Source organism: Anarrhichthys ocellatus, unplaced genomic scaffold (assembly GCF_004355925.1).
Source record: "Anarrhichthys ocellatus isolate YVR2014 unplaced genomic scaffold, GSC_Weel_1.0 scaffold19, whole genome shotgun sequence".
NCBI lineage: Eukaryota > Metazoa > Chordata > Actinopteri > Perciformes > Anarhichadidae > Anarrhichthys > Anarrhichthys ocellatus.
The window spans coordinates 1794808-1813454 of NW_022280049.1; the positions used below are offsets into that span (position 1 = coordinate 1794808).

Sequence of the window (18647 nt, forward strand, 5' to 3'; positions counted from 1 at the left end):
TATATATATATATTTTTTTTTTTTTTTATTAAAAAAAAAAAAAATTAAATTTCTGTTAATAATTCATCCAGGGCTGCTGTGTATCTTATGTCTCATCATGGCCTGTTACATGTATCAGTGCTCTGCTGTCTTATACAATATGTATGTATTTCTTGCTTGTCGTTTAGTGGAAGAATTGAGTCTTGTGCCAGGCAGCTTAGAGAAAAGAATACAATTATCAAATGTATTTTAGAAGTTCTGCTGTTTTGAATTCAATTAAATACGCAAATGATGGAACCTTAAACACAGGCTATGGTAATACAGAAATGGTGGAGTTGTGATATCAAGTACTGATCAGTATAGGCTGTAAAAACACCGCTTGCTTGTATTTGGTCTCTGTAACAAAAATAAAATAATAATGCTATCTACATATATTTACAAACTAAAATCTCTGTAATTCAGACACAACATTGTAAAACATCTTAATTTACCAGTGTGTTCATCAGAAAACAAATCTCCAAATGTCTCTGCAGGTAAAATGAGTCTGGCTTCTTCTGAATCTCACCAAGATCAAATGTCAGAAAAAGCAGAGGAGGTAAGTCTGCAGCTTCTCTGGTTGTCAAACAATGTGTTTTAACCTCCGTGTGATTTTTATACAGAAAATAATAAATCAATTAAGGCATTTGTTTAATGTTTTTGTTCTTAACTGTCAAGCTATTTAAATATGTCTTGTATTCTCTTCAGCCTGGAAGCTCAACAGAAACTATGAAGCCCTCTTCTCGCAACAAGAGGTGAGGAACCGTATGGTCTTAAATGTGTCTGTTATTGTTGTGTTTGGAGTAGCATGTTCTCAAAAGACACGGTGGAGATATTAAAGCTGTGTGTCAACTCGTTTTAGGAAGCCCACTACTGTATCTAAGCACACTGGACTGAAAGAATCCGACGCCTCTCCTGAGAGTGAAAATGAAGGTGCCACTTCTGACAGTCCTTCAGACAATACAAGCAGCGCATCTAAAGGTATGAACTATGGAGGTACTTGTTGGTCTTAATCAAGATACTGTTGATGCTGATTTGACACTTTTCTGCTTTTGCCTCTGTTTAGGCACTTTAGTGATGAGGCCAGCTGGAAATGATAATAAAGGTGCCATGAAGCTCAGAGTAGATTTCAAACCGAAACATACAGGTGACTGAATTCAATTATTTGGAAACTATTTATTTTTGGTATGTAGATGATGAGAACAAGCATATGGTTTTAACGTAAATGGACTGGATTGCCTGAAAGTAGAGAAAAAAGTGAAATGAAGAAAGTGTCAATTATTGATTTCTTTCTTCCTCCTCATCACAGATGATACCTTGCAGAAGAAGATAAACTGCACTGCCTGTGGTAAACAAGTAACCCAGTTTCAGCGCAATGCTGTGCACGAGCATCCTGCTCTCAAAGTACTCATTTGCAAGGTAGGAAAGTTCAAATATACTTTCCAACTATTTTCATCGCCATCATAGGGAAGCTCCACACTGATATTTTTCGGTCTTTCCATTCTGGATGTCTGACGGAATTATTTCCTCTCCCTCTAGTCATGCTACAAGTATTACACAAGTGATGACATCAACAGGGACTCTGATGGGATGGATGAGCAGTGCAGGTAAGGCATTTTACACATTTTATTTGTTAAACTAAAGTAATAAGAAGCAAAATAGACTTAATAAGATATGAAGACTAACATTGTCGGACGGGCTGGGATCTCTAAAGAACATGACATCGCACCATGATGATTTTAGTTTGACATGGAATTCACACGAAAGCTTGTTTTTTGTTGTGTTCAAAGTTTTTGACATTTTATACATATGTTTTGGCTTGGTCTTTATCCAAGTGCCAATAATTTAGGAAATGATAATATATGTGAAAACCTCAATTGCTTTATGCCCTAAACTTTGTTGAACTGTTCCTACCCAGGTGGTGTGCTGAAGGTGGCAAGCTCATCTGCTGTGATTACTGCAACAATGCCTTCTGCAAGAAGTGCATCCTGCGCAATCTGGGCAGGAAGGAGCTGTCTGTCATTACTGATGAGAACTCAAAGTGGCACTGCTATGTCTGCCGGTCAGAGCCCCTCCAGGATCTGGTCTCCAAATGCCACAGCATCATGGAAAAAGAAGAACTCAAGGAACGTAAACCAGAAAAAAGCGAGGAACGCGAGAGCAAGAGACACAAGAACAAAGCAGTCAAAGAGCACAAAGCCATTGTTAATGGGAAAGAACACGCTGAAAGCTCAGGGACCATGACATTCTCCTACAAAAAACTGCAGGTGCCCAAAGAACTCATAAAGAAAGCAAAAAAGCTTGTTGAAACTACAACTGGTCTGAACAATACATTCATCCAGTTCATCCAACAGGCAGCTGAGGAGCAGGGAGATAAGTCTATCAGGTATCGGCATTTGAAAGCCTTCAGGGCCGTACTTGCTGATTTGAAAAAAGCCCACAGTGCTTTGGAGGCGGCTTTGGGGCCTGAATTCAAAAACATGGAGTTGCAGAATGGTAACGAAGGGCAACATATTGTGAGAAAGAGCACTTATGTTGTGTCTCCTGTAGAAAACGACCACATGGATAATATGACTGATGCAGCGGAGGATGCCGACGACCTAGCAGCGGAGGATGCCGACGACCTAGCAGCGGAGGATGCCGACGACCTAGCAGCGGAGGATGCCGACGACCTAGCAGCGGAGGATGCCGACGACCTAGCAGCGAAGAAGGCCGACGACCTAGCAGCGAAGAAGGCCGACGACCTAGCAGCGAAGAAGGCCGACGACCTAGCAGCGAAGAAGGCCGACGACCTAGCAGCGAAGAAGGCCGACGACCTAGCAGCGAAGGAGGCCGACGACCTAGCAGCAAAGGATGCCGACGACCTAGCAGCGGCGAAGGATGCCGACGACCTAGCAGCGGCGAAGGATGCCGACGACCTAGCAGCGGCGAAGGATGCCGACGACCTAGCAGCGGCGAAGAAGGCCGACGACCTAGCAGCGGCGAAGACGGCCGACGACCTAGCAGCGGAGGAGACGGCCGACGACCTAGCAGCGGAGGAGACGGCCGACGACGTAGCGATGGAGGAAGCCGATGTAGCGGCGGAGGAGGCTGATAACTTAGAAGCGGAGGAAGATGAGGAGGCTGACCACGCTGAGGCGGAGGATGCTGACCACACTGCGGCAGAGGAGTCTGACCACGCTGAGGTGGTGGTGGAGTCTGACCACGCTGAGGTGGTGGTGGAGGCTGACCACGCTGAGGTGGTGGTGGCTGACCAGGCTGAGGAGGTGGAGGCTGACCATGCAGCGGCGGAGGCAGACACGAGGCAGCATAATGAGCAGGAAGTGTCGGATGAGACTAAAATGAAAGACAACCAAACAGAAACTGATGTAACCAAAAAGACAATTAAAACTGAAGTATGTGACGATGGGCTAGTGTCCGCTGGTGAAATGTCTCTAGATCACGACATTATGTCTGTGCCTCCTTCGGTTCCAGAAGAGCTTTTTCAGATGGTGGAGAGTCTTGCGGATTCCACCATGCTCTCACAGTCCGACACCGATTTGGTCACAGACGCTGTTAAAACGTCAAATGGAAACTCAAAAGACTCTCAACCTCCCCAGCCCAAGGTGAAGAACCTCATAGTCAAACTGACTCCTGTGCCAGTCGTGACGACACGTGGTTCAAGGTCCTCCAAAAACAAAGAAAAGGCTGCAGAGACGCAGAAAAAGTGTGAAGAAGTTCGTGGGAAGGAGAAAGGCGACGCTGCTAAAGCAGCAGCAGATAGGACTGCCAGCCCACCACCCAGCCGTCGCTCTAGTAGATTGAAGACCACTCCCCTGAGGAAGCAGGCTGAGAATAAGGGCAAAGAAGAATCCTCAGAGTCAGAGGAAGATGGTAAGGGCAAGGCCAAATCCTCCAAGAAATCCAGTAACAACAACAAAGAGAATGTGAAGGAGACCAAGGATTCAGAGATGAAGACAATGGATTCTGACTCTGATGAAATTCCTAACATACTGCTGGAGAAAGCGGCAGCAGGCCACAGCACAGATGAGGAACAGGGAAGCACAAGTGCTAAAAAGTGTTTATTCAAACTCAAAAACACATCCACACAGGATACAGACAAAGCGTCCAAACGCAAAAGGAAGTCTGAAAGCTCTGATTCAGACTTGGGGAACAAAAGTAAAAAGACGAGCAAGAATAAGAAACGGAATGGCTCCGACTCGACCAACTCTGACTCTGACCAGGAGAAGGAGACTAAGAGTAAATCGACAACAGTGAAGAGGAGATCTAGCCGCGTAAAGAAGCAGGATGAAGCCAAAGAAGAAGAAAAGAGTTCACCTGAGAGGAAGGCAGCCAAGCGGAGAAGGTCTTACGAAGTGAAGCGCAAGGGAAGGAGCCCCAAAGCAACCTCCAAGCTGCAGATGTCCTCCAGTGAGGAGGAGGAGCAGGCTGAAGGTGATTCCGGAGAGGACAGCGACGAGCAAAAGATCAAGCCCATTGTGGAGGATAACGTGGTTGGAGGAAGAGGACCTTTTCATCAGTCCTCGGGTAATTCTTTCTAGAAGAGTTTAGTGGCCCTCAGCGTCCATGAGTTACGTAGTTATAAGTTAAACATTCTGGGAACCACGCTCATTCTCCTTCTTGCCGAGAGTTAGATGAGAAGAACATTCTCGTGTCTGTGGGTAAATACAGTGCCTTGCATAAGTATTCACCCCCTTGGACTTTTCTACATTTTGTCATGGTATAACCACAGATTAACATTTATTTCATTGGGATTTTATGTAATGGACCAACACAAAATAGTCCATTTGGAAGTGTGGGGAAATATTACATGGATTTCAAAATTATTTACAAATAAAAGTCTGAAAAGTGTTATATAGTGCATATGTATTCACCCCGTTTACTGTGAAACCCCTAACAAAGATCTGGTGCGACCAATTGTCTTCCCAAGTCACATAATTAGTAAATAGGAAACACCTCTCTGCAATTTAATCTCAGCATAAATACACCGGTTCTGTGAAGGCCTCAGAGTTTGTTAGAGCATTACTGAACAAACGGCATCATGAAGACCAAGGAGCTCACCAAACTGCTCAGGGATAAAGTTGTGGCGAAGTATGAAGCAGGGTTAGGTTATAAAAAAAACATCCCACGCTTTGAACGGAGCACCATAGAATCCATCATCAGAAAATGGAAAGAATATGGCACAGCCGCAAACCTAAGAGAAGGCCGTCCACCCAAACTGACAAGCCAGACAAGGAGAAAATGAATCGGAAGAGCAACCAAGAGGCCCGTGGTAACTCTGGAGGAGCTGCAAAGATCCACAGCTGAGGTGGGAGAATCTGTCCACAGGACAACTATTAGTCGTGTACTCCACAAATCCGGCCTTTATGGAAGAGCGGCAACAAAAAAAAAAGCCGTTGTTCAAAGTGAACCATAAGAAATGTGTGAGACACGGCAAACATGTGGAAGAAGGTGCTCTGGTCAGATGAGACAAACATTTTTTTTTTTTTTTTACTTTTTAGCCTCCATGCAAAACGCTGTGTGTGGTGGAAACCCAGCACTGCCCTGAGCACACCATCCCAAAAGTGAAACATGGTGTAGCATCATGCTGTGGGGATGCTTCTCTTCAGCAGCTACAGGGAAACTGGTCAGAACTGAGGGAAAGATGGATGGAGCCAAATACAGGGCAATCCTTGACGAAGGATACATATGCAATCAACACTTTTCAGATCTTTATTTGTAAATCATTTTGAAATCCATGTAATATTTCCCCCCACTTTCAAATGTTGGTCCATTACATAAAATCCCAATGAAATACATTTTAATCTGTGGTTATACCATGACAAAATGTAGAAAAGTCCAAAGGGAGTGAATACTTATGCACGGCACTGTATGTAGCTGGAGCCAGCAGGCAGTTAGCTTAGCATAAAGCTAGCCTGGCTTTGTCCAAAGGCAACAAAGTCTGCCTACCAGCATTTCTAAAATCACTCTGAACATCTCATTTGTTGTGTATTGAGTAACTTCCTAGAGTCTTGTGTAAAAAGAAATATGAATTCTATGGCTGGTTCATAGACGTTCTTTTGCACTGCACAGTGGAAAACCAAAGTTTTACAACGAAGCTGTAGATTTCTCTCTGACCAGAGTGAGTTTATGTACAGGGTTGCAGGAAACAACGGGCAGTGTGAACAAAGCATTAGTCAAAATGTCACATGATTCCTTTCATTAACAGCATGTGTGCTATTTTGTTGTATAGGAGACGAAGAGGATGATAAAGGGAGAGTCTCTCAGGATTGTGAAGACGATGATGATGATCCTGAAAACAGGTACTTGCAAAACAACAAATTGTAAAGATGGAGGTAATCAAGAGGCATGTCTACATCATGCAAGGTCCACAGTGAAAGTTTTATTGTTTACTGGGTGTTGTAGGAAATTTAAGGCTTTGAAAAGGCCATCGGGTAGAGCTGTTTAATCTAATATAGTAGCTCAGACGGCCTATTGCAATACTTGACTCACCAGGCCCAGAGTGAAGGCTCACAGCCTGGTCTCCACTGAAGAGTGTTGAGTAGCTCTAAGCACAACTTGAAACCACATTCCTGTGACGTAATAGTAAAGTGCAGAAGAGCCTTTTCTTTCTTTATGTATTTACTTGTGAGTAAATGTAACATTTTCAGTCATATTTTCATCAAACATAATCAATTATTTGTTTAGAAGTCACTTGATTCAAGAAATGAATAATTTACCTTTACAATGTGAGTCTCTTTGTTCATCAAGTTAACTCTCTAGAAGCACATTTGATGTGATTGGTGTGAACCTCCTTATTTTTTCTGTTTGTCTGACTTTCTTTCAATTTCTCCTGAAGGATTGCAAAGAAAATGCTTCTCGCCCAAATAAAATCCAACTATTCTTCTGGAGCAGAGAGCTCATCTGATAATGAAGGAGCAGATAAGGATGACAAATCCTCCAAGAAAGCTAAAAAGGAAGATGGCGAGGATGATGACTACGAAGATGAAGAGCAAGGTAGTTTACCACCTGGTTTTGATATAAATAAGCCTCTTTTATTGTGCATCATCTCAAACTATTGGCTTCTCTCTTTTGAAGACGAGGATTCAGAAGCCTCCAGTTCTGAAGTTGAAGTGAAGAAGCGTGGAGGACGCCACAAATTGCTTCGTCATAAACTCTCGCTGAGCGAGGCTGAATCGGGAGAGGAGAAAGCTGCCGGTAAAGACAAGAAGAAGGGGGGCAAGAAGAAGTCGGGGCAGAAAGGTATTTCAGAACCTTTCATTTTCCTCGTGTGTCACGTCCAACAACAGGAGCACAGATGCCCTGACCTCTGATACCGGGAGAGTGACTTGTTTCTTCGTCTTTCTGTCTGTCCCTCAGTTCGCAGCGATGACTCTTCAGACTCGGACTTTGAGAAGTCAGAGTCCAGTGACGAGTCGGGGGTAAGCGAGGAGCTCAGCGAATCAGAGAACGAAGGGAAACGTCGAAAGACCAGGTGAGAAGAGGGAGAACGTCAACCAATCAATAGTAACTTATTACTGCCACCAGATCTGGATTGATCTCCTGCTGCTCTTGCTTGAATGGATTCTGCTTTGTGGTTCTGTAGAGCTGCCAAGAAGAAGGATGAAGCGAAACAGAGAAGTTACAAGCAGCAGCAGAAGAAGAAGAAGCGACGCAGGATCAAAGTTCAGGATTCCTCTTCCAGCAATGAGAAGGTGTTTGAAATGCAGAGCACTCGGTGGACTTGAACTGCCCCAAAGTTTCTTCTTTTCTACAGCAGGATTTGCCAGGTGGACGAAATGGATCCACATAACTTTTACTAGTCAAGTCACGCACGACACATAAAATGTGATTTGAACTTACCCCTGGAGTGTGTTGTGAGGAATATTGAGGGCACAACTTAATCATGGGGCTGCTGGGCTCCTGATCAGAGGCAGGGAATTATTTTTTCCTGAGGGCTGAAGATCAGAGGGCTGAATTTCATGCTTATTTCCACAGAGTGGAAAGGAAGACGGTGATGAGGATGATGAGGAGCACAAACAACGCAAAAAGATCCGCAAAATCCTGAAGGACGACAAGCTGCGGACGGAGACGAGAGATGCGCTGAAAGAAGAGGAGGACAGGAGGAAACGTATAGCGGAGCGAGAGGCACTCAGGGAGAAACTTCGAGAGGTAAAACTGAACTGTTGTTATTCTGAAGCACACGCACGTTGTCTGTTGACAGCACAGGCTCTCCTACCACAGTCCTGCTTATAACGCAGCTAATGGAGGTTGTATTGACTTGCATTAGGATGTGTTCAAGCTCTACTCAGTAAATTGAGAATTGGACAAATGTGAATTATGCCATCATGACGTGTTCAAATCTCCTAAAATGTAGTTTTTGGCAATAAACCTGCCTTGTTTGAAGGAGATGTTTCCCCAGCAAAATAGAATGAATTATGAATTTTAACTTACTAAAACTAGCTCTAAGCAGCTAATTATGGATTAAGACTACTAATGCTAAGATGTGTTTTTAATCAAAGCAAGTATTTACAAATAAAAATACATGTATTAAAAATACAATAATATATTTCTTAAGCATATGAATTGTGTTTTTATGCAAAGGTAACATTTCAAAGTTTTGACAGTTGTTTTAAGACTGCCGTGAGTCGGTGTTAGAGCTTCGCTTTCAATTTTTGAAAATTTGAATCAGCAGATCAGACTTTTAAAAAATCGGAAATTCCAATTTCTGATTTTTTTTTTTTCTTTTTTTTTTTTTTTTTTTTAAGATGCAATTGGTGCATCTCTAATATAAATGCATCTGGCCAGACGGGTAAAAAGTCTGATAATTAGCAGCCAGCCCTACTAGGTGACAGAAGGTCTTAACAATAATCTATTAACTGTGGTAAATGGTGCTGCTTTTTTCTTAAAGCTTTATTAAACATGTCATAAACCCTGCATTTTTTGCAATTTCATAAAATACACTGACCGGTTTGCTGTTCATTTTTGTGTATAATAGTGGTACTACTAGTGCTATTATAGTATTAGCTTGCTTGCACTAATTACACTGTTACCATACCTGCATGAGGCTTTGAACAATTACATTTAATATGAATCATTTAAAAACCAAGTCTGCTATCGTGTTCATTAGGAGAGTTTAAATCATGTACAGTATATCTTTTCTTTTCTTTCTTAAGTATATCACGCACTTGTATAGATATGTACTAGTTGACGCATCGGTGGATGTTTTGTAAGACGTTGGTATTAGAATGATGAAAGGTGTCATTATGAGACACTTAAAGAATGACAGTTGTATGATAAAATTGCGTATTCCTGGATATGGAAAACGCTTATTGAAAAGTTGTAAAAGATATTTTTCTTTCAGGTAATATTTGATTGACTTTGCTTTTGAAATGAACCGGATGTGTGCATGTGTGACTCCGCTCTGTCTGTCTCTATTGCTCATCCTTATTCAGGTGCTGGTGGTGAAGGAGTCTTCCCATGTACCCTGTCAATGTCCCATCACCACCAAACTGGTGCTGGATGAGCAAGAAGAGACCAAGGAGCCGCTGGTGCAGGTGCACAGGAACCTCGTCACAAAACTCAAACCTCACCAGGTTGACGGTGAGGTCACAAAACAAAAGACCCTGTTTTCTGTTTCTTATAATTGCATCCACATTTTGGGAAATTCCATGAACTTCTGCGTTATATCGCCGATTTCATTTTTATCATCAAATTCCTCAGATTCATGGCAGCATCATGGACATCTTGGGCCTCATGTTAGCCAGAATAAGCCTGCATGTGAAACACGGAGATGCTCTGGACTAACGTCCACGCCTCTGTTTTTGTGTTTCATTTTAGGGGTGCAGTTCATGTGGGACTGTTGCTGTGAATCTGTAAAGAAGATCAAGAAGTCTTCTGGCTCCGGCTGCATTCTCGCCCATTGCATGGGTCTGGGGAAAACTCTGCAGGTATGGAGGAGAGAGCAGCACTAAAGCTGCCAAACATGAATGAACAAACTGTGGCATTTGAAGCCTAATACAACATATTTTGGGTTTCACAAACCTGCGATAGTGCATGAAAGAACTGTATATGTAATCTGCCACCATGAGCCTGTTAAACCCTGATGAGTTAATCTGTGTTTGTGGACCAATGTGGTTTAACACCGTTGGCCACATTTGATTGTAGTTCTGTTTTTGCCCTGTAGGTGGTGACGTTACTTCACACTTTGCTGCTTTGTGAGAAGCTCGAGTTCACCACAGCACTGGTGGTTTGTCCCCTGAACACTGTCCTTAATTGGCTCAACGAGTTTGAGAAGTGGCAAGTAGGACTGAAGGATGACGAGAGTTTAGAGGTAAGGAGCTGCCTTGTTACTATTTGACAGCGGTGCCATTTGGTTTTTAAATTTTTTTTGTGTGCTTCTATTTCACTCCTGATGTATGGTTTCTCTGTCTATCTTGTGTCTACCAGGTGATTGAGCTGGCCACAGTGAAGAGGCCACAGGAGCGAGCATATGCCCTCCAGCGATGGCAGGATATGGGAGGCGTCATGATCATCGGCTACGAGATGTACAGAAACCTGACGCAGGGCAGGAACATCAAGAGCAAGAAGCTCAAAGAGATCTTTCAGAAGTCACTGGTGGATCCAGGTATAGTGCTGTGTTTGAACTGCAATTAGACATACATTTAAAACATCCCTCTCATGTATGAGGTTTTTTTTTTTTTCCCGTGAGAGTGAACAGAAAACAAATAAAATCACATTTTCAATGCTGATGGGTGACACTTTTTCTTTTGTTGTCTCAGAATTTTGTTTTGTTTTGTGGCACAGTGGTCTCAGTCTGAACAGTCACTTCTTTAATCGCACCAAGATTACTTTCACTACACTTCCTTGCTTGTTGGTCCAGCATACACAATATTGGTGGTGCTAGTAAAACACGATGGACAGCTGTGAAAGTTTTTCCAAGTAATGATTAAATAAAACGGGATCGGTCAGCGTTCAAAAGAATTTTGTTATAATTTTATTGCAAATTCTCAGCTGGCATCCATTAGATATTCATGTGGCATTGGTCAAATTAGTCTCCATTTGATATGTTTGTTTCATTTGCATGCACTTGCTAGAGGAAATGACTTCGATATTGTTGTTGATACGTGTCTCGGTTCAGGAGCGCGATGTTTTCAGACTTATCATTTGTCCATGTTAGAATTGGCGTAAAATCTTGGCATTAAATTCGAATTGATCATTTATGGCTTTCAAAAGATAGTGAAAGAAGTCCAACGGACATCACTCTGTTGTTACACCAGTTACAAGCTCAAAAATACAAGTATTTCACTGGTTTTTCATGAAGCCAATAAAAAGTACATATTAATCGGATCGACTAGTAGGATTTCATAATGAGCAGTTATCTTCTTTTCTTCTTTCAGCTGTGTTGAACTTTACTTTTTTCCTCTCCTTGACTCCCTCCAGGTCCAGACATGGTGATCTGTGATGAAGGTCACATCCTGAAGAACGAGGCGTCTGCTGTGTCCAAAGCGATGAATTCTATCAGGACGAGGAGGAGGATTGTGCTCACTGGAACGCCTCTGCAGAATAACCTTGTTGAATGTGAGACTGCCTGGTTATATACAGTTGTGTGAAAAAGTTTTTGCCCCCTTCCTGATTTCTTATTTTTTTGCATGTTTGTCACACTTAAATGTTTCAGATCATCAAACAAATTTAAATATTGGACAAAGATAACACAAGTAAACACAAAATGCAGTTTTTAAATGAAGGTTTTTATTATTAAGGGGGAAAAAAAAATCCAAACCTACATGGCCCTGTGTGAAAAAGTGATTGCCCCCTAAACCTAATAACTGGTTGGGCCACCCTTAGCAGCAACAACTGCAATCAAGCGTTTGCGATAACTGGCAATGAGTCTTTTACAGCGCTGTAGAGGAATGTTGGCCCACTCATCTTTGCAGAATTGTTGTAATTCAGCCACATTGGAGGGTGTGAGCATGAACCGCCTTTTTAAGGTCATGCCACAGCATCTCAATCGGATTCAGGTCGGGACTTTGACTAGGCCACTCCAAAGTCTTCATTTTGTTTTTCTTAAGCCATTCAGAGGTGGACTTGCTGGTGTGTTTTGGATCATTGTCCTGCTGCAGAACCCAAGTGCGCTTCAGCTTGAGGTCACGAACAGATGGCCTGACATTCTCCTTCAGGATTTTTTGGTAGACAGCAGAATTCATGGTTCCATTTACCACAGCACGTCTTCCAGGTCCTGAAGCAGCAAAATGGCCCCAGACCATCACACTACCACCACCATATTTTACTGTTGGTATGATGTTCCTTTTCTGAAATGCCGTGTTACTTTTACGCCAGATGTAATGGGACATACACCTTCCAAAAAGTTCAACTTTTGTCTCGTCAGTCCACAGAGTATTTTCCCAAAAGTCTTGGGGATCATCAAGATGTTTTCTGGCAAAACTGAGACGAGCCTTTATGTTCTTTTTGCTCAGCAGTGGTTTTCGTCTTGGAACTCTGCCATGCAGGCCATTTTTGCCCAGTCTCTTTCTTATGGTGGAGTCATGAACACTGACCTTAATTGAGGCAAGTGAGGCCTGCAGTTCTTTGGATGTTGTTCTGGGGCCTTTTGTGACCTCTTGGATGAGTCGTCGCTGCGCTCTTGGGGTAATTTTGGTCGGCCGGCCACTCCTGGGAAGGTTCACCACTGTTCCATGTTTTCGCCATTTGTGGATAATGGCTCTCACTGTGGTTTGCTGGAGTCCCAAAGCTTTAGAAATGGCTTTGTAACCTTTTCCAGACTGATAGATCTCAATTACTTTGTTTCTCATTTGTTCCTGAATTTCTTTGGATCGCAGCATGATGTCTAGCTTTTGAGGATCTTTTGGTCTACCTCACTTTGTCAGGCAGGTCCTATTTAAGTGATTTCTTGATTGAGAACAGGTGTGGCAGTAATCAGGCCTGGGTGTGGCTAGAGAAATTGAACTCGGCTTTCCAAAGATGTGATAAACCACAGTTAATTTATGTTTTAACAGGGGGGGCAATCACTTTTTCACACAGGGCCATGTAGGTTTGGATTTTTTTTTTTTCCCCTTAATAATAAAAACCTTCATTTAAAAACTGCATTTTGTGTTTACTTGTGTTATCTTTGTCTGATATTTAAATTTGTTTGATGATCTGAAACATTTAAGTGTGACAAACATGCAAAAAAATAAGAAATCAGGAAGGGGGCAAACACTTTTTCACACAACTGTAGATGTCAGACCAAAATGTGAATGTATCTAAAACTTGGGATCTTTGTCTGTTTACCAGACCACTGCATGGTGAACTTCATCAAGGAGAACCTGCTTGGGTCCATCAAGGAGTTCAGGAACCGCTTCATAAACCCCATTCAGAATGGTCAGTGTGCCGACTCCACGCTACAAGATGTCCGGATCATGAAGAAGAGGGCTCACATCCTCTATGAGATGCTGGCCGGCTGTGTCCAGGTAAACAAAATGGCTGGAAGAATTGACTCTTGCTCTCTTTGACCTCCCTCTCTGCCTCCTAAAAATGATATTTTTCTGCTTCCCACAGAGGAAAGATTACAGGGCGCTCACTAAGTTCCTGCCACCTAAACACGAGTATGTGTTGTCGATCAGAGTGACTCCGATTCAGTGTAAACTCTACCGGTACTACCTGGAGCACTTCACAGGTGAGAACCACGCTCTTATGAACAGGAACAAGGGGCCTTTCTCATTTCCTGATTTTGTGTCTCCTAGATCCTTGCTCCTTGTTCCTAGCTCCTTGCTCCGACTTGTGACCTGGAAATCGATTTCGGATCTCCAGGTTGAGGAGCGAGGAGGCTTGCTAGAGGAGCTATAGGAGAGGAAAAACGTATCTTTGTGGAAGTCTTGTACACCTGTTGCAAATAGAAAAGGCTTGACACTCAGCTGGAATAATCTGAAACCACTACAAATATAACTGTTCCCTTTGTTTTCATAAATTGTAGTGATTTAAGATAAGATACACGCTCAAACTTTATGCCCTTCAGTTTATGCAGTTCCCATTAAGGCGATGTAACTGCATCGTTAATGACGTTTCACCTTGTTATCATTAATGTTGCCTCGCCTCCTTCGCTCGCATCTCCCATGGGCGGGACTTAGACGTGAGGCGAGGAAAGGAATCGAGGACGAGCAAACAAAGGTGTTGAGAAGGACCGCTTGCTTGCCTGGTTCAAACTACTCTGATTGTTTTGGGTGTTATGGGCAGCTGGGCCTCTAGGGGCTGCTAGGAGGGCTTTAACGGTGTCGAGTCTGATTGCCCAGACAGGAATTTAGCCGAGTCTCAGACTAGAACAAAATTCAATTGAGAATTCCACTGGAAAACATACGTAGCCTAGGACTAGGCTAGATCCTTCTGCAGGAGTCTTGTTTCTCTTAAAAGTGTCTGTCTTTTACTCGGACAAGATTTTGAGATAAATGGAAGGCCTTTCTGCTCTCGCTTTTTCATGCTGCATTGTTAAGTCGTTTAGTGGACTTTCCTCTCTGTGTGTGTGTGTGTGTGTGTGTGTGTGTGTGTGAGTGTGTGAGTGAGAGAGAGAGAGAGAGAGGGGCAGCTGGCAGACTGCCGCAGGCAGGGTTTAAGCCCAGTTTCCCACGTCTCCCTAATGAAGAGCTCTGGGAAAGAGGGAACAGAGGGTGGGGGGTAAAAGGGGGGAATGTGGGGACATAAAGGAAAAGGAAAGACATTTAGAACGAGAAGGGGCCAGAGGTTTTACACAGAAAGCGAAAACAAAGAACAGGAGAGTCGGTATTTATGAAGAGGAGTGATTGGGAGGGGGTTGGCGGTATGTGCTTTGACTCATTAGGCCAGGTTGTCCACACGGTGACTGTGGCTCTGGACCTTCACAGCGGTGTTTTTGGACCCAAGACCGCCGATCGGTCAGCAGGAGGGGAGAAGCCACGATTGTTCGCTCCTTTTGCTGCTGCTTATGTAAACCTACCGTAACTTCTGACCTCCCTCGGTCAATGCAGGCCAACACACAGAGCAGTCACAACATCAACATTTCAGCAGCTGCCACTCAGTTAAATTCATGAATACTCTGATTGAACAGATCAGATTAGGCGGGTTGTAGTTCTGTCTGGTTGTAGTTGCAGTCCAAAGATTGACCGACTATGATTTAAATGAGACTTTACTCCAGTTTATCCATAGTCAGGTGATTAGGCAGATATCAATTTTTAAGTTTTGTTGCATTTCATTTTCTACATAAGTTTGAATGTTAGAAGAGATCGAGGGCACGCTGTGAAGTTCATAATGCAAACCTGTGTCCGTCTTCCTCCTCACACTTTTCTTTTCTTTTTTTTCCTGGTGTGCAGGTGTGGGGAATGCTGTGGAGGGGGGCCGGGGCCGCGCAGGGACCAAACTCTTCCAGGATTTCCAGGTGCTCAGCAGAATCTGGACCCATCCCTGGTGCCTTCAGCTGGACTACATCAGTAAAGAAAACAGGGTAGGGCTCGGGCAGACGAGACCAAACAACACTAAACACGAACTCAAAAACTGGGAATAACACACACACACACACACACACACACACACACAGAGGGAAAACAATAGAGACTTCGTGCTGACAGGTCGTGCAGCAGGGGAGAACAGCACACTTATTGCCGCTCCAGCAGAAATGTTCCCTAATGCATCATTTCTCCAGCTCAGTGTTTGGTTGACGTGTATCGTCACACGTGCACTCTCTTGCAGGGTTTCTTTGACGAGGACAGCATGGACGAGTTCATCGCTACAGAAACGGAAGAATCGTCCATGAGTATGACCTCTGAGGACGAGAAGGCCAAAAAGTAAAATAAGATTTCACTGCTATTTCTCCTCTTGTTATACATTCATGCAGAGATGACCTCATTTAACTGCCCTTCTGTCTTGCATCTGTTACTCTCACTGACCCCGTCTCTTCCACCGCTCCTCCTTCCTAATAGGAAAAAGAAGCAAGGGAAGGGAAAAAAGAGAGGATCTGATGACTCGGACAGTGATGACGTGGAGGTCATCAAGGAGTGGAACACCTGCTCTCGGGGCAAAAACGGAGAGAGTCGAAGCAGACCGGAGATTGTAGAAGAACGTACGTTTGTTCCACACATACAGGAATATCTGCTCGCAATGATTACTTTTTAAATGTGTAGACCAAAGGCAGCCAGAAGTTATGCAGACTTCAGTGTCTCGTTTTATAACCTGTCAAACAGTATAATGTTTTAATGTGTATTCAATTTCTGTGGCTCTGGCCGGTTAAAGGTGATTCAGTACAACTGTAAAGAAAAGTTGGTCCGCTTCCATTAATGACACACTGGATCCAAGCAGACGTCTTTTAAGTGTGGCCTAAAGAAAACCACCTCTGGCTTTGCGCTGCTTTAGAGGTCACAGTATTCTAGAAAGCCTTTTTGTCATTAAGTCTATAATGTCATTTTATAATGCATGAATAAGTTCACCACAGAAATCAAGACGGCAAGTGTTAGGAACTTCAATGAAATGAATTAATGACGTTCTTGTTTTGGCAACTAACATCTGCACATGCTAGCAGAGGAACATGTAATAGTAAAGCTCTGTATTGTAAGCTTGATGTGAGACTATACTGACTGCATGAAGACTAACCTGTAACTAATCTGTGCGTCACAAACAGCCCAGCCCACTAGCTCCACACCGGGTAGTCCCACTCACGACTGGCACAAGGAGTTTGTCGTTGATGCCGACGGCGAGATCCTGCAGCACTCCGGGAAGATGACGCTCCTGTTTGAGATCCTGCGCATGGCAGAGGAATTGGATGAGAAAGTGTAAGTGTGTCTGCATTCTACGCGCAAATACAAACCTTCTTATGTTATGCAGTGTTTGGGTGAATCAGAGTGACCTGTAGCTGTGGTGAAGTGACACTGGTGCATCTTCTGTCCTCTTTCGTCGTCAGGTTGGTGTTCAGTCAGTCTCTCATCTCTCTGGACCTCATCGAGGATTTCCTGGAGCTGGCTTGCAGAGCTAAAGATGATGAAAAAGTCTCTCCATACAAAGGTGAATGTCTTCAGAGCCTCTAATCCAAGAAGTCCTCATTGTACACAGTCCAAATGTCCGTCCGTGTGTTAACCGACTATGATCCACTTCCCTCTTTAATGCTACGATTTGAAGGGTTGCTTTTGGTTTCATGATGTGCTAAAATACATACAGCAATTTTCAATATTCTAAGCCAGCTACTGACTTATAGATCTTGCGGAGCCCAGTTGTGTCTCGACGTTCACTTTTGTCTTTGAACTCACTCAACTATGCGTCAGGTATAAAAACAACCTGTTAACATTTGCTTTGGAGAAGACTGAAGCATTTTCATATGGAGATGCAGGTTTCACACTTGTAAGAGAAACCTCATGCAACATGTATTTTTGTACACGCCGGTGTGCTTATTACCCTTAAACACACACACGCACACACCGCCGCTGGTGTAAGGTCATGTTCCTAATTAAACTCCAGCAGCTGTTTTTACTTTCATTTTGAAAATGATTAGACCTTGACTTTTTATTCTACAAAAAAAATGTTTGCTCAAGGGTTTGTAATTTGTAATGAAAAGATCACAGTGCCGTAATTGGAAACATACTGACATGTTGGTTATGAAGGCTGGTAGGGGGGTTGGCCATCTTGAAAGCTAAACACGGCTGGCCTCTAACCAACACAACCGTCTATCTGCTGTCTGCTAATACCCAAACCGAGTCTTTTTGACAAGGAAAAGGCCAAGTTGATGGCGACACGTGTGATTTTGAAGGTTTTGTGAAGCATAGATGTAGATGTAAAGCTGCCGTATTAGATTTCCTAACTGTAATATGTCTGTGAAGGTGAAGGCATGTGGTTCAGGAACATTGACTACTATCGTCTGGACGGCTCCACCAACGCCCTCACCAGGAAGAAGTGGGCTGAAGAGTTTAACGACACCAGTAACATAAGGTATTATACTTTCATTTTATGCAACGCGAACCAATTATAATGCCAAATTACCAAATGGCTGATGCTTGAAATGAAATTGGTCTCATCGTGCATTTAAAAGCACTAACTCTACGCTCTCTTTTCCCAGAGGTCGTTTGTTCCTAATTTCAACGCGAGCCGGCTCTCTTGGTATCAACCTGGTGGCAGCCAACAGGGTCATCATCTTTGACGCCTCCTGGAACCCCTCCTACGACATCCAGAGTATCTTCAGGGTCTACCGCTTTGGCCAGATTCGGACCGTTTTTGTGTACAGGTTCCTGGCCCAGGTGAGCTTCTCAACCTGCTTTGGTACTTTCTGTAAAGAAAAGGAAAAACGGCTTTATTTATTAATTCTTCCTTCTTGGCCGTCTTCTCATTGTCTCCTCTTCTTCCAGGGTACGATGGAGGAGAAGATTTATGACCGGCAGGTAACCAAACAGTCTCTGGCGTTCCGGGTGGTGGACCAGCAGCAGATTGAGAGGCACTTCACAGGTGTGGAGCTGGCAGAGCTCTACACCTTTGAGCCGGACATGCTGGATGACCCTTCAGGGAAGAAGAGCAAGAAAGCCACACCCATGCTCCCCAAGGTATGTGTGTGTGTGTGTATATATATGTTGTGTGTGTATGTATGTACATATATATATATATATATGTGTATATGTATGTATGTGTGTGTATATGTATGTATGTGTGTGTAT

At 43.4% G+C, this 18647-nt stretch overlaps 1 protein-coding gene across 1 annotated transcript in view; it reads left to right on the plus strand.

Annotated features, from left to right (window-relative positions):
- Positions 1–18647, plus strand: part of atrx (ATRX chromatin remodeler) — a 31642-nt gene that overhangs the window by 1474 nt on the left and 11521 nt on the right. Inside the window, exons 2-29 of the mRNA XM_031857872.1 lie at positions 513–574; positions 724–770; positions 878–996; positions 1082–1162; positions 1325–1434; positions 1555–1622; positions 1934–4542; positions 6248–6317; positions 6854–7011; positions 7093–7257; positions 7375–7489; positions 7601–7709; positions 7993–8166; positions 9450–9597; positions 9835–9944; positions 10181–10327; positions 10444–10621; positions 11437–11574; positions 13288–13463; positions 13552–13669; positions 15333–15463; positions 15709–15803; positions 15939–16078; positions 16634–16784; positions 16913–17013; positions 17823–17931; positions 18059–18236; positions 18345–18536. Coding sequence (XP_031713732.1) covers positions 518–574; positions 724–770; positions 878–996; positions 1082–1162; positions 1325–1434; positions 1555–1622; positions 1934–4542; positions 6248–6317; positions 6854–7011; positions 7093–7257; positions 7375–7489; positions 7601–7709; positions 7993–8166; positions 9450–9597; positions 9835–9944; positions 10181–10327; positions 10444–10621; positions 11437–11574; positions 13288–13463; positions 13552–13669; positions 15333–15463; positions 15709–15803; positions 15939–16078; positions 16634–16784; positions 16913–17013; positions 17823–17931; positions 18059–18236; positions 18345–18536 — 5994 coding nt within the window. The 5' untranslated portion in view covers positions 513–517. The remainder of the gene's footprint in view (positions 1–512; positions 575–723; positions 771–877; positions 997–1081; positions 1163–1324; positions 1435–1554; positions 1623–1933; positions 4543–6247; positions 6318–6853; positions 7012–7092; positions 7258–7374; positions 7490–7600; positions 7710–7992; positions 8167–9449; positions 9598–9834; positions 9945–10180; positions 10328–10443; positions 10622–11436; positions 11575–13287; positions 13464–13551; positions 13670–15332; positions 15464–15708; positions 15804–15938; positions 16079–16633; positions 16785–16912; positions 17014–17822; positions 17932–18058; positions 18237–18344; positions 18537–18647) is intronic.